General features: G+C 40.0%; 1 protein-coding gene across 1 annotated transcript in view; it reads right to left on the reverse strand.

Moving 5' to 3' along the window:
- Nucleotides 1-340: 340 nt before the first annotated feature.
- The window catches only part of kcnb2b (potassium voltage-gated channel subfamily B member 2b), a 326,938-nt gene continuing 312,001 nt past the window's right edge, over nucleotides 341-15,277 (reverse strand). Inside the window, exon 2 of the mRNA XM_048530051.2 lies at nucleotides 341-6,315. Within this exon, the coding sequence (XP_048386008.1) occupies nucleotides 4,234-6,315 (2,082 nt within the window). The 3' untranslated portion in view covers nucleotides 341-4,233. The remainder of the gene's footprint in view (nucleotides 6,316-15,277) is intronic.

Below are 15,277 nucleotides of genomic sequence, written 5' to 3' on the forward strand. Positions count from 1 at the left end.
GAGCTTATTCCTTAAGTCACTAACTGATAATCTCCCTTAATCCTGTTTGTTTCCTGCCCACAGTTAGCCTGAATGACAGGCTAGAAACCTGTTGGGTGGAGAGGCCTGTCATACCTGTTAGGATGTCAATTCCTCGACTTACTGTGCTGGGATTCCCTTACTGAAGGTCTCTCCCCTGATGTGACACAGTGACACTCCCCTTTGACTTTGTACCATAGCCATTTGATTGAAGCACATGCAATGTGCCATTTGCACCATCTGCTGGCACATGCTGCTGGTGTAAGACTGACAGAGCATGGTAATATGCACCTATTTGACTGGTGAATGCAGACAAACATGGCAAGCTTCTTGACTTTGCATCTGCGTTAAAAGGCAAGGCAGGGCTATGCAATTATGCTAGGAACATCCACGTAGGCACAAGGTGAATGAGTGCTAGGAGAGCAAGCGAGCAATCTCATGACGCATCTTCGTCAGCTGGCTGTCTGTCCTGCACATGTTATTATTTCAGCAGCATCACAATGAAAGATACTAGTATGCTCCCAAGTGCAGCATGGCAGTGCAGAAGTGCACTGTACATAGATTGGAGATGTGCTATTAGGGTGTGGAGAGCCTGGCATGTGTCAGATACCAAGGTCAGTGGATGTGAGGTGCGTGTAGTAGCTGCCCCAAAACATGCCCTGAGATGGTAATACTGGATGAGTGAGCAGTGAGTTAAAGTCTTAAGTTCCAAGTTGCCAAATTGGGAACTGTCGGCATCTAGTTTCTGTCCTGCTCGTGGTCGAAGAGGGAGATTTACTATTAATGAGGGTGATAATGAGCAAAAATTCCTGTTAATAGGCAAGAATCTTGTACCAATGCTTGGAACTCTTTTGGAAAATACAACGTCTTGCTTCTGATTTTGAGAAAGGCCTTGATGGACCTCTTACATGATTCTCCCAGATGTCTTGCTCATTAGCCTATATTGTTTTAATTTTAAACCCACTCAATTTGGTCAAGAGTCAGCTACTTATGCCACTCTGACCTTAGGTTTCATTTGCAATATCAACATGGCTTAAAGTCAGGGTCATTTTTTATAATGTGTGTTGCAAAAATAATATGGATCTATCAGCATGTTACAAGTTATACTGCAAACCTGATATTATTGATTTACAAAGGGACGCATGAATAATTGTGACAACATGAATTCCCTTAAGATTGGATCAGTTATTTGGGACACCCTTATAAAAATATTATTAGTGACAGAAAGTGCATTCTGATTTATTCTTTTTCATTTAAACTTTATAAGTTAACTTCTTTCTTCATTTGTTTGATTACACTACATGTTAGTGAGCTGTCGGCATTTAAGTTGACGTTTTGACTGTCGTACGAATAATTTTTGCATTAAGAGGAACACAGAAAATCTCACCTGTTTGCATTCAACATATTTCTTCACTGGAACAGAAACAATCAGTTTTTAATTGTTTTTCAGCACTTTTCCTTTTGATGGTACAGCCCATTCCCTGAAGAGACTTCCTTAGGAGGGCTGTGGTATTTTCATTTCATCAAAAGAAACTGCAAAAGCCTGTTTCGGTCTCATATGTTACTGATTCAAGTATCTTTCACACTCTATTGATGCCTTTATAATAATGACTGTAGCAATGGAATAATCACATTTAAAGTTTGCTTCAATTCTTTGAAAAAAGAGTATTCTGCAGTGTTATTTGTCAGAAATAAGCAAAAATGATATTATTTGCTCAACGAGAAAGAAGCATGAGATTTTTTTTCACAACTTAAAGGTGCAAACTCACAGATTGAACACAGAATAAAGCCATTACAGTATGCTTCCAAGGTGTTAGAATGTACCGACATGTATAAAAAGAGTTCAACAATTCAGGCAACAATTTTCTGACTGGTATTACTTTAGTTCATCAGAATTTTTTCCTATCAAGACTGTAAATAAAATTTACTGATTAAAACAAGTTAAAAGATTTGTTTCTCTCATCAGTTAATGATACAGAGGTGTTCACAGTAAAACACTTAAACAGTGGCATTAACTAAAGTGCAAATGAAATATGTGAAATTTTACTTATTAACAAATACGGTATCTGAACAGCAATAAGAACTTAACTATACCTTATGTGGTATTGTATTGTACTATGTGTAAAAGAACTGTAAACAGTTTTTGTACGATTTTGTTACACATAATTCAGTGAGGAATTTTTCCAATACGATGAGAATTAATGACCATACACCAGGAATCTTTAGAACAAACTTAGATGGCTTCTTAAGAAAATGTCTGCTAGGTAATTTAAATTCTGACTAGTGATCATCAATTTTAAGTGAAATATGTATTTAGTTATTTTACTTGTATTGGACATTAACTTAAACAGACACCAAACATTAATATTGGAGTCAGCAAAGTTTAGAAGGATATCAACACATAATTATTCCCCTGAAAACCCTTTAAACCTTTGTGGTAGTCTTGGGTCCTTCAAAATACACAAATATATTATTCAAATAACCCATAAAAATATAATTCTGACAAGAAAAATACAGTTTATCCATTTGTAATGACTATTTGGCAAGTATCAATACAAGATAAATCAATGAGAGACTAATACTATGCATTCTGATTCCTGGTCATTAAGTCTTCCCTAATCTTTCAAAACCCAGGTGTAACAAAAATATATTAAACTAACAGATTTATGAAAATCCCAATTGTGATAATCTCTTATCACAAATAAATATAGCTTAAGTAAAATAGTTTCTGCAGTTTTTTTTAACAAACATATACCTAATCAGGATATAACGAAATATGTCCTGAAATTTCATCCAATTCATCAGTGTGGTTGAGGTGAAATTACACCCAAATCTCCATGCAAGCTATTAAGCATAAGCCTTCATGTAAAATTTCACATGAATTAGTGCAAACAACTGTGCAATTGATGGGGTCTCATCACATTACCAATAAGATGGGATAAATAACAAATGAGAAGATTTTCTCTTTCAGAATTGCTGGAAACAAGACAGTCAGTTCTGAGGAAGGGTCACCAGACCTGAAACGGTAACTCTGATCTTTTATCCACAGTTTTTGCCAGACCTGCTGAGTTTTTACAGCAATTTCTGTTTTTGTTCCTGATTTACAGCATCCTCAGTTCTTTTGGTTTTACAAGATAGTCAGTATTTATGTCTCTATTGCGTTAACTACACAATGATTAATTAAGTGATTTTGCATGAAAGCTAAAGCATTTCTAATTTTTCCCTCTTAGAGGAATAGCCAGAAAATAGGCCTCGTTTCAATTGATTTATTTCACTAATGCATGATTTCTGCCACAGTGCAGCAGGTTTGAGGTTTTACTTCATTCTTGGCCAGTCAGCTGATTGGCAATGAGTCTTTACGGCCTTGCACGTATATGTAACTGAGAATTTGGATATAATGCAATGAATTACCCCATTCCTGGGAAAGCACAATTGGACCTAACCCATGTGTTATGATTCTGGGGTACAGCTAATTTTATGAGTGGAGATTCACTTAAGTGCAAAGTTCAAAAGTTATACTTAAAAGATCGCAGAGAACTGGGCATGTTACGGCTATGAGTGTAAGTCACTAAAAAATGAATTTTAGCAACCATATATTTAATATATTTGCATCTGATTATCTGTGCACAAAAGAGGAGGAAACTCCAGATCAACATGTCATTTCCGTTTACATGTTGCAACAAGACCTTCAAAACCTCCTCCAGGTATTGTGCTATGAAGGAAAAAAAAAATTGTGCATCAGAATAATTGCTTTCTATGAATGCTTTGTTTTATGAATTCTTGGCAATTTCTCGAACTAATTACAAATAATTACATTTACAGGCTCTAAGCACCTCTCTTTCACATTGGTTTCCAATTCATGCACATACATTCTGTCCTCCCTTTGTGCAAAACCTAAAATATTCCAGTGTAGTGAACTTGCAGTAGCATAAAATCATTCTAGTCTTGTAACTGGAAAGATGAAAACATCTCTAAATTTTACAGCATTTGGGCTCGACATGGAACCCTAAGTTTTGCCACACTGTTGTCAAATCCCTTATCTGCAGGAAAGCAGTCTGACATTTTGAGCCAAACAGCGGCTGGATTAAAAGATTCATCATGCCATGCAAAAATATCATAGGCACATGAACTATGCCACTTTATTTTGTTAATAGCAGGCATCATCCAACTAGCAGTTTTAAAGAATCAGAAAAGTTAACATTATTTTATCCATAGTCACATGCTGGTTTCGCACGAGGAAGAAAAACTGCCTTCCCCAGGTGTCACATGAATTTCTGGTGTGAACATGTGATTTTCCATTTTGTATCCAGCGTGGCTATCATCTTTACTGCCATCTCCTGCTGCCGTGTGTGTGCAGTTTAGACTGCTGTATTTTGGAGGAACTGCATCTGCCACAGACACATCTTTGATGTGGTTTTCATTCTTGTTGTGCTTATCATGCTCCCGACAGGAGCTGTTCTCCTGCTGGTTATTGTGAAGAGCCTCTTCCTTTATCAGTAACTCTTCACCTTCATCACTGTCTACATTGTCACAGCCCTTTGTTTGGAATGCAAAATATCCCTGCTCAGGCAGTGGCTGTGGTGATTCTTCACTGGATGTCTTATGGGAAACTGGTATATCGGTTGCCAAGGGTAGCCTCTGATCCTGAGAAGAATTCTCCTCTGGCAGAGTGGTACTGATATCCTTAGGCGTACATAATAAATCTGTTACTATTACTGGTAAAAGTCTAGCCATACTTGATGGTGTCTGAGGAGTATCGCTTTTCATTTCCATAAAATTCACTTTGAGTGGCCTGGATTTCATAGGATTCCTACCTTTCAGTGAGCTCTTGGGGCTTTCCAATGTGCTATTGAAATTGGAGCACCCCGGCTGCTCTACGCCTAAGCTATAAGTTTCATTCGCATTTGGTTCACAAGTTCCATCTTTGAGATTGGTGTTTTCCCTGGTAATGAAAGACTGATGCTCTTTCAGGGAACCAGGACAAGCCATCCATCTCAAGTGCACAGTCTCTGTCATTTTTGAAGGGTGTGAAAATCTATCAGCTTCAGTAAAGTCAGCGGTACAACTTGCAAAGCTATCAATGCTAGAGATGCTCCGCATGTCCAATATTGGTTCTGCGGGAGCAATTAGCAATGGGTCGTTTGAGTACGGAACTTCTTCCATTTCTAGTTCTTCTTCATGTATGGGTGATTTAATGGGCTGCTCTATCTTGCTGCTGTTAATATTTGTCTGAGATGGTGTCTTTGTCATTTGATTGTATATTTCCTCCAGCTTTAATGCATTCAGATGCTGTGGGCTACGAATGGGGTTATTTAACTGCTCAGTTGAGTTATGCCTGCTTAGCTCCTGATATTTAGACTCAAAAGACTTATTAGAGCTTGTTTCAGACATTCTCCACCTCCAGTTGCTTGGTGAAAGGTGATTGTCCATGGGCTTTTCTTGTTTAATTGCATTATCCTTTCCTTTCTCAACCACAATATCCATAAGTTCCATACTGCGAGCAAATGCATCTTTCAAGTTCATTGAGACAATACTTCCATTCCTTTTGGCTCTTTCAAGGGCTTCTCGTCTCTTAATTGCTTTCTCTTGCCTTTTCTGTTCTTTGTAGAACTCTGAGAAGTTGTTTACAATGATTGGTATTGGCAAAGCTATCACTAGTACTCCAGCAATGCAACAAAGACCCCCAACTATTTTCCCTAACAGTGTTTTGGGATATATATCCCCATATCCGACTGTTGTCATGGTGATAGTGGCCCACCAAAAAGATGCAGGAATGCTCGTAAACTTTGTGGCATCTTCATCCTTCTCAGCAAAAAATACCAAGCTTGAAAATATCATAATGCCCATAGCCAAAAACAATATTAGCAAACCTAGTTCGTTATAGCTCCTTCTGAGAGTAAAACCTAGTGACTGCAGACCTGTTGAATGTCGGGCCAGTTTAAGAATTCGTAGTATTCGCATGATCCGGAAAATTTGAACTACTCGTCTAACATTCTGGAATTGGAGCACACTCTTGTTTGACTCAGTGAGAAAAATTGTGATATAATATGGCAAGATAGCTAAAAGATCAATGACATTTAGTGGACCTTTGAAAAACTTCCACTTATTTGGTGATGATAAGAAGCGCAAAAGGTATTCCATTGTGAACCATGCAATGCACACGGCTTCAACATGGGCAAGTTGTGGATTGTCATTGGGGTGTCCAAACTCATCTTTGTCCTGAAGTTCAGGAAGTGTGTTGAGAGACAAAGCAATAGTTGACAAGACGATGAATAAGATGGATATGATAGCCAAGATCTGCAAGATAGAACAAACCACAAAGAAATGTTTAGTTTTTTAAATATCTGGTAAGGATGTGTTGCTGAAAGATTGCACCTATATTACAATGTTTTACAGGGGTTAATAAAACAGGGAAATAACGTTCTGAAAGAGAAAGTTCGGTTTTCAAGACAACAATGAAGACAACATTGTTAATGTTTATTTTCAAAATTTTACGATATGCCACAAGTTCACAGAGACTTAATTAATAATGAGTGGTTTAAGAAATTACACTTCCGGCAGGTGCTAGCACATATTGGAAAAGCACAAGTGCACTTCTCTTAAGTTTTATCAATTAATTCGAGGTTCTACTAATGAATAGTAAATCATATCAAATCAGGAATGCACATTTTAAACTAGTTCTACCAAACTGACTTCTAAAGAAATACAGAATTGTTATGAAACTCATTTGTTATTTACTTATAATAGTATGTCCAGATGAGTCCTCTGGACAGGAATAATAGGAAGTACCCATTATTAAGAATTACAGCATTTTCTGCATTATAACACTTTAGCAGCACTTAACTCCAAGTAATAAATTAATAACAATGCTGTGCACTTAATGGATGAATGTACTTACCCTATTTTGCTTTCTTTGTTAATGGAAACATGCATCTCAAGGAACATTAGAGGTAGAGAATGCAATGGTGGGTGCCACAATTCTGTGAAATGGATTGCTTCCTGTTCAATAAATATTCAGTACAGAGCCCAAGGCCTTATAGTATGTTTAGGTTATCAACGCATCCCAGTCAGGGAACAAAATAATAATTTCTTTGGAGGGTTGTTTCAAGATTTTCTTGACAGCCACTTTTTGATTTTTGGAGGCTACTTTTTGGTTTTCAGGGGCTCATTTTTTTCATTCTCATGAACTCAATGGTCAATAACAAACGTTGGGGTGTTGATAGTGGGATATTCAGTGATGGTAACGCCATTGAATGTCAAGGGGCGATGGCTAGGTTGCCTGGCATTTGTGTGGCAGTAATGTTACTTGCCACTTTTCAATATCCAGACTTGGGCTGAATCCCACTTCTAATAAGAGACAATGCAAAAAGCCTTAAACACTATTCCCATGGACTACTGAGGTCATGTAGTAAAATAGTTTGATGCTTGTCTCTAATACACTCACTGAACCTTAAGTAATTCACAGCATGTGAGATACTTTGAGATGTGATAACACAAATGCAAATCTTTAAGAAATGTAACTACTCAGTATTAAACCATTACAATAGCATTTGTTATTCTTTTGTTGAGTTTTAAGCTTTGCAGCTTTCCATGTTGTAGTCCTCCTCTCTCCCTTTTGCAGCCTGTCTCCCCCTTTGCAATTCCTCTCCCGTAATTTGCAATCCTTCTTCTCACTTTTGCAACCCTTCTCCCCTTTGCAGATTGTCTCCCTCTTTTACAGCCTCACTCCATCCCAATCCCCAGCCAGTAGGTTTACACGCAGATTTTGGCCTAGTCCTAGCTTGTCCCCCTACTACCATCTTTGCCCTCCAGCTCCACTACTTCCTGTCTTACTCTTCCTGGCCTTGGCAGCAGACTACACTGGCACTACTCACCTTCTTGCTCATCCTTCAATTATGGACAGTTTCTGTCTTGCATTTATTGCTGGCATAAGGTCATAGTGAATCTATCAACATTTTATCCTATACATTGTCCAATGATTGAAATTTTCTGGGCACTTTACCCACTTGTGGGTTAATTTGCAACCCACCCCCCCCACTGGACGCAGCCCTCTATACTTTGAATTTTGAATCCAGTGGTGACAGAAAGGACCAGGGAGTAGATTCTGAGGCAGAAATTGGACCGCAGGCACTTAAAGTCACTGAACTCTGTGCAAATGGGATGGCTGTGCTTAACTGTGTTCACATTCCGGGCAGTATTTCATTCACACATAGACAATTTGGGAAATATAGGAACAGCAGAGGATGCTGAAAAATCAATTTTATTTTAAGATTGGGACATCTGCACTTTCCTAGTGACTCTATGTGCTCCTACTGTTCCCCTTAGCTCATCAGTCACTTACTCCCTCTACTCCAGGAAAGTGTGTAACGCACTACAGGCAAGCAGCAGTTCTTCACATGTTAGCACTTGGGAATGTATTTCTGGGAGCATCATGAGAAACCAGTAAATTAGGCAATGACTAATGGGCTTTATGCAGGAAATAGCCAGATTTAGCAACTGCATTGGACTGGTTGTGTAATGTCTGAATCAGATCATTAATACTGATAGATTATTCTCTAATTTGGGGTAATTTGCTTGCTGAGAAGACCACATCAGCAATTCACATGTATATTACACAAAGATTGAAAAAAAATTCACAGCATGTACATGCATTTCCAATATCTACCACTGTCAGATACAGATCCAATTGCTGGTATAAGGTTGAAAAAAATGACCCAAAGTTTTACACTGCATTCCCAAGACGTGGAATTTAGCCGTGGTGATGTTGGTCCCACCATCAGTTGGAGAATTCACAATTCTGAGGCAATTAGAAACTTATCATAACCACATAAGTCTTCCAAGGAATTAAGGCCATAGTAAGGTAGCAATCCTGTCCAGGGAACTGCTGGATAATTAGAAGCCAGCACTCCCCAGCTGCCAGTGTAGCAGCACAGGATTCAGGAGCAATAATAGGTCATCTGAATCTGTTCTGTCATTTAATAGGATCAGAGGTGACCTGGCTGTGGTCAAACTTCTGTTGGACTCCTATAGCACATCAAAAGTCAATCAGTCTCTGCCTCGGATAAATACAACAGTTAGAATTTTCATTTGTGAGCCTGAATGTGGAGATGGGCCTAAAAGGGGAGGCACTTCCACTCAGGAGTGGAGTGGGTTTACCCATGCAAATTACCTCCTTCTCGGTTTACTATATATTCAAGCATAGTTAGAACACCACGTTTTAGTGGAGGAAGTTCTGATCCCGTTTGAATCTCCCCTTTTTAAAAGACACCCGGACAGTAATACAATTCAGGAGCATCACTCAAACGATCACCCATTTCTACCACTGGAGATGTCAGAGACATGCCTGAAGACAGCCCCACATTTCAGTGATGCCTCCCTTAAAGTGCCTCTGCAAGATGTCTGTGAAATAAGAGATGGCCACAAGAGGCCAATCTGAATCACCAAGGTAACATGGGTGGAAGTGGCTGCAGAGGTCAGTAGTTTGAGGTAAGACTGAATATGGTGCCACGAGGGAATGAATGCTGTAAACCACCAGTGTAAGTGCCACTGCCTACTCAATGAGTTGCAATATTGCCAATGCAGGGGATTATTATACAAAAGATTGGGGTGCCAGGTATCTAGAACATGTGCCTATTTGCAATCAAAGCCTGCCACTTATTTGCACCTAACAATATTGCAATACCAGCACCACAGTGCTGTTGCTTCTCACACATGCGACAGGGTTCTCTGTCAAAACATGAAAGTAGCTACAACACTCAGCAGTTCACTCACCACATGTTCATTGGCCTGAGTTCACTACTAGGTGAACATACAGGTCACACAGCTTTGCATTGGATAAGAACATATCCAGAAAGTATGTCTTTGGGACAAACACTTCACACAAATATCAAACAAATATCATTAGACATTTATTGTTTTCCATCAGCATTCTGGCCACACAGCCCTTACATTCAGAAGCCTTTCTCTCTCAACTTCCCTCAGCCCTTATTCTTGAAGGTTATGCACATGGATAACTGCAGCTCTGGGGATTCACATCTTCCTCTATGTCAATCATTACAGGGACTTTGATCATTGTACTCATGTACTCATGCTGGTGTGGTTTAATGCTTCTTGCCTTCCAGTGAAGAAGGAGCAACAGAAGTGTGCACAGACAGTGAGGGCACTGCCTGACATAAAGCTGTTTGCCACATTAGTGAAGCAGGCTGCTGAACTGATGGGGAACCAAATGGACCAGCTTGTACTGAAGGGGAGATTGGATATATACAGTTATCTAGTCAGAAAACCTACAAGCAGCTACTCACCCATCAAGCAGTAACGTATTAATGAAAGCGTGGGTAGGGGTGGTGTCTTGTGCCACTAAAAAAAAATCTGTGTGTTATTCTCTGCAGCCGAGGATTCACAAAGTCAAGCAAAGGGCCAGAAAGAGAAAGAATGCAAGCTCCAAGGCTCATTTCTCCCAGCCTCACTCAGCACACCCCTGAGGATGAACAGCCAGGACTCAGAGGAAGCATCAGCAAGACCTCTGACCTCATCTTCCTCCTGAGAGAGATGTTCCCCTCAGTAGGCAATCTTGCTAGAGTTGTTCAGTGTCACATTTGTGCAGCATTGGCACAGACTTGCAGCTACAGGAGTAAGAAATGGCTGAGGCCTCCAATGCTCTGATGGAGAACGGATATCTATGAACTTGAACCTTCACCCCATTACTTGAGCCATGGATGTATTATTCACTGGCTAAGTAAACAGGGGCTGAGGGACCTTGACCTTAACCTCCAGGGTGAGGAAGGTGACATTGTGTCCTTACAGGGAATAGGAGTAACACCCAGGGAGTGTTCTCTCAGGACACTCCAGAGGCTCTATAAAGCTTTGGTTAGACCGCACTTGGAATACTGCGTCCAGTTCTGGTGGCCGTATTATAGGAAAGATGTGGATGCTTTGGAGAGGGTTCAGAGGAGGTTTACCAGGATGCTGCCTGGACTGGAGGGCTTATCTTATGAAGAGAGGTTGACTGAGCTTGGTCTCTTTTCATTGGAGAAAAGGAGGAGGAGAGGGGACCTAATTGAGGTATACAAGATAATGAGAGGCATAGATAGAGTTGACAGCCAGAGACTATTTCCCAGGGCAGAAATGGCTAGCACGAGGGGTCATAGTTTTAAGCTGGTTGGTGGAAAGTATAGAGGGGATGTCAGAGGCGGGTTCTTTACACAGAGAGTTGTGAGAGCATGGAATGCGTTGCCAGCAGCAGTTGTGGAAGCAAGGTCATTGGGGTCATTTAAGAGACTGCTGGACATGCATATGGTCACAGAAATTTGAGGGTGCATACATGAGGATCAATGGTCGGCACAACATTGTGGGCTGAAGGGCCTGTTCTGTGCTGTACTGTTCTATGTTCTATGTTCTATGTGCCTTGCCAGACCATCTCCCCTCTGCCAGGAGCCCAGACCTCTCTATCAATTAGGGGAGGCAATGCCGTAGTGGTATTATCATTGGACTGTTAACACTGAGGCTCAACTAACGTTCTGGGGATGTGGGTTCGAATCCTGCTACAGCAGATGGTGGAATTTGAATTTAATAAATATCTGGAATGAAGAATCTAATGATGACAGTGAATCCATGTCTATTGTCAGCAAAACCCATCTGCTTCACTAACGTCCTTTAGAGAAGGAAACTGACATTACCTGGTCTGTTCTACATATGACTCCAGGCTCACAGCATTGTGGTTGACTCTTAACTGCCCTCTGGGCAATTAGGGCTATAAATGCTGCCTAGCCAGTGAAGCCTTCATGCGGTGAATAATAAAAAAAAGAAAATTAAATCAGCTGAGAAGACCCAAGTGAGCCAGAGGCCATTATTTCCACTTTTACAATTTTCCCACACTCTCTCCCATCTGCCAACTTTTTGCCCACTAGCCGATCCTGTCAATGTCTCTATGTATTCACACCATTTGCCTACCCGCCTATTCTTGTGTCATCTACAAACATTCCTATAGTACATTCAACTTGAGTACAATGATTTCCTATCATTTCCGGCATATTGTGGTGACTTTGGCAAATTTAGCTGCCATACACTCAGTGCCTTCATTTCTTTCTGCCAGGTCATGACATCTAAGATTCTTGAGTAGATGTGTAGCTTGGGTTGTGGATGCTGTGGTTGGTTTCTTCGCTGAACTGGTTCATTAGTTTGCAGATGTTTCGTTACCCTGCCAGGTAGCATCATCAGTGTAGCCTCTGATGAATCATTGTGATATTTTCCCAACTAATATTTAAACTTTGGGGTCCATTGGAGTTGATTACCTTATTTCTGATTTTTCTTTGCAGTGGTGTGTATATAGTTTCTAAGTATATGTGTTTACTGATGGTCTTCTTAATGGAGAACGAGGCCTCTGGAAATTCCCATGCTTGTCTCTGTTTGGCCTGTCCTAGGATCCTGATGTTGTCGCAGTTAAACCGTGGTCCTCCTTGTCTGTATGTATGGGGACAAGTGAGTATAGGTCGTGTCTTTTTGTTGCTTGCTGGTGTTCATGTATTCTTGTAGCCAGTTTCCTTCCTGTCTGTCCAATGTAATGTTTGTCACAGTCCTTGCGTGGCACCTTGTATATTATATTGGTTCTATCCATAGTGGGTAATGGGTCTTTGGTTCTTGTTAGCAGTTGGTGTACGTTTGGTGTAGGTTTGTGTGCTATTCTGATGCCCAGTTGCCATAGGACTGTTGCGGTCAGTTCAGATAAGTTCTTGATGTACGATAATGTGACAAGTGTGTCAGGGTGTATTGTATCTTGCTGTTGTTTGTGTGACAGGCATTTTTAGACCCAGCTGTTTGGGTATTCATTGTCTCTAAATACTTGGTGGGAGGTATTCTTCTTCATTTTGACGTAGTTCTGGGTGTGTTGTCGCTCGTTTGAACTGTGTTTTTATGCAACTCTGTTTGTCGGTGTTGGGGTAGTTACTGTTGAAGTTTAGAACTTGATCCATGTGCGTGGCCTTTCTGTATACTCTGGTCAGAAATTCTCTGTTGGCCCTGCGTTCTAACATCATGTCCAGGAATGGAAGCTGTTTGTTCTTTTCTTCTTCTCTGGCGAATTTGATGCTGGTGAAAATGCTGCTTATAAGTTGGTGTATTTCTTCTAATTTAGTCCGTTTGATGATGCCGAAAGTGTCGTCCATATATCAGATCCATAATTTAGGTTGGATCTGTGGAAGGACCATGCGTTTGAGTGTCTGCATCACTGCTTCTGCAATTAGCCCAGAGATGGGTGACCCCATATGGGTCATTGATTTGTTCATAGATCTGGCCATTAAAGGTAAAGTGGGTCATGAGGAATAGGACCAGTAGTTTCAGCACATTATCCGTGGAGATGGTGTTACTGTGGTCCAGTTCTTTCAGTAGTGATACTAGTGTTTCCCTTGCTGGTGGTATGTCAATCGATGTGAATAGGGTGGTAATGTCAAAGGACACCATGGTCTCGTTTTCATCTACTCTTATGTTTTTGAGGCTTTTGAGGAACTCCTGGGCTGAATGGATTGAGTAAGTTGATGAGGTGCTTTCGACTTTGTTGTAATTCATTGGCTAACCTGTGTGTAGGTGTGCCTGGAAGAGAGGCTATGGATCTAAGTGCTACTTCTGGTTTGTGTACCTTTGGGAGGCCATAAAATTGGACATGGGTGGGGTGTATGTCCCTTCAGGTTTTATTTTTAGGTTGTCTGTTTTGTTGATTTGTCTGGTCTGTTTGAGACACCTTAGTGTGTAGATGATTTTATTTCCTGGTGCAGTGTCAGGTCTGTTTCCACTTGTGGGTATGTATTAGTGCCCACTGGTAACGTCTGTGCTTTAGTGAGGTATTTGCATTCAGACTCAATTACAACCACAGAGATGCCAACAAGACAGAATTCCGAGCCACAGTAGAATCTACACTGAAGACCAACGGAATCAATGAGGAAACACAACAAGCCATAAGACAGACAGTGGCCTCCACCAGAAGGAACAAACTTAACACTCTCAACACGTCAGAAAGGAAGGCCCTAAAAGGACTGAAAAAAACCCAAAAACTTCATATTCCTACCAATTGACAAAGGGCGCATGACAGTAAAACTTACCAAATGAGACTACCTCACTGAAAATAACTATTTATGCTGTTCTCTTCTTCCCATTAACTTTCCACTCCTTAATTCATGATAATATGTTACATCCTACACCATGAGCTCTTATCTTATATAATAAACTTTCATGTGGTACCTTATCAAATTCTTTTTGGAAATCTACATGCGTTCGATCCGAAGTTTCCACTTTATCCAGCTTGATTGTTAGTCCTTAAATCACTCAGATGAAATTCCAGAAAATATTACCTTTAAAGTTCTATTTTTAATTTAGCCCCTATTTGCTGATAATTCTCAAGGAAAACTTCTTTCCTAGTCATACCTATGTTGTTAGCGCCCACATGAATCATGACAAGTGTATCCTCCCCTGATGATGGGTAACAACATAGCTTTCTGGGTTCTCACCGTTATCTGCAGAGTTTGTCCCCCTTACTATGATACAACCATGACATTCTTATTTATGCCATTCATTCTTTCCACCCGAGACTTAATTGGAAGGAGGCAGGAAGTTGGTGTGAACTCCACCTTGCAGTCTCACACCAAATGATTCAGCTACCCACCATCTCTGAATCTATCTCTGGGGTGTCATTACATTTTGACTAATATATTAGCTCCGAGCACTAATGATGCACAGACAACACTATCAACTTGTCATTAATGTATAATTTCCCTGGAATTATATAAGCAATTGTTTTATGATTAACAGTTCAAATATAGAAATGGTAATATGGCAGGTGAATGAATGCATTCAATTAAGTGGCAATTTTCTTGCTTTCTCTCTTACTTAATATTTGATGGAATTCTATTTAAAAGTCAGTATCCTAAAATGTATTGAAATGGAAATAAAAATTTTAGCCTGTCTTTCTCTGTGAAACTAGTGAGTAGGCAATAACTGTTAGTTGTATAATGACTTTATCACTTTCTCCTGGGAGTACAGTGAAATCATCTGATGTTCTATAATGTTAATTGATAAAAAAAAACAATAATTTGATACAATTACATATGTGTATGTTAAATGATTCACTGCTATTTCAATGTGAATAGTAACGTGAAGGGATATGAATCATTACAAATTTCATACAATAAAAGTGGCATTGAATGATTAATTAACATCAACAATAGTTACAGCTGTGAGAGAACAAGGTGTAGAGCTGGATGAACACAGCAGG

The sequence above is a fragment of the Stegostoma tigrinum genome, chromosome 5 (genome assembly GCF_030684315.1).
Source record: "Stegostoma tigrinum isolate sSteTig4 chromosome 5, sSteTig4.hap1, whole genome shotgun sequence".
Taxonomy (NCBI): domain Eukaryota; kingdom Metazoa; phylum Chordata; class Chondrichthyes; order Orectolobiformes; family Stegostomatidae; genus Stegostoma; species Stegostoma tigrinum.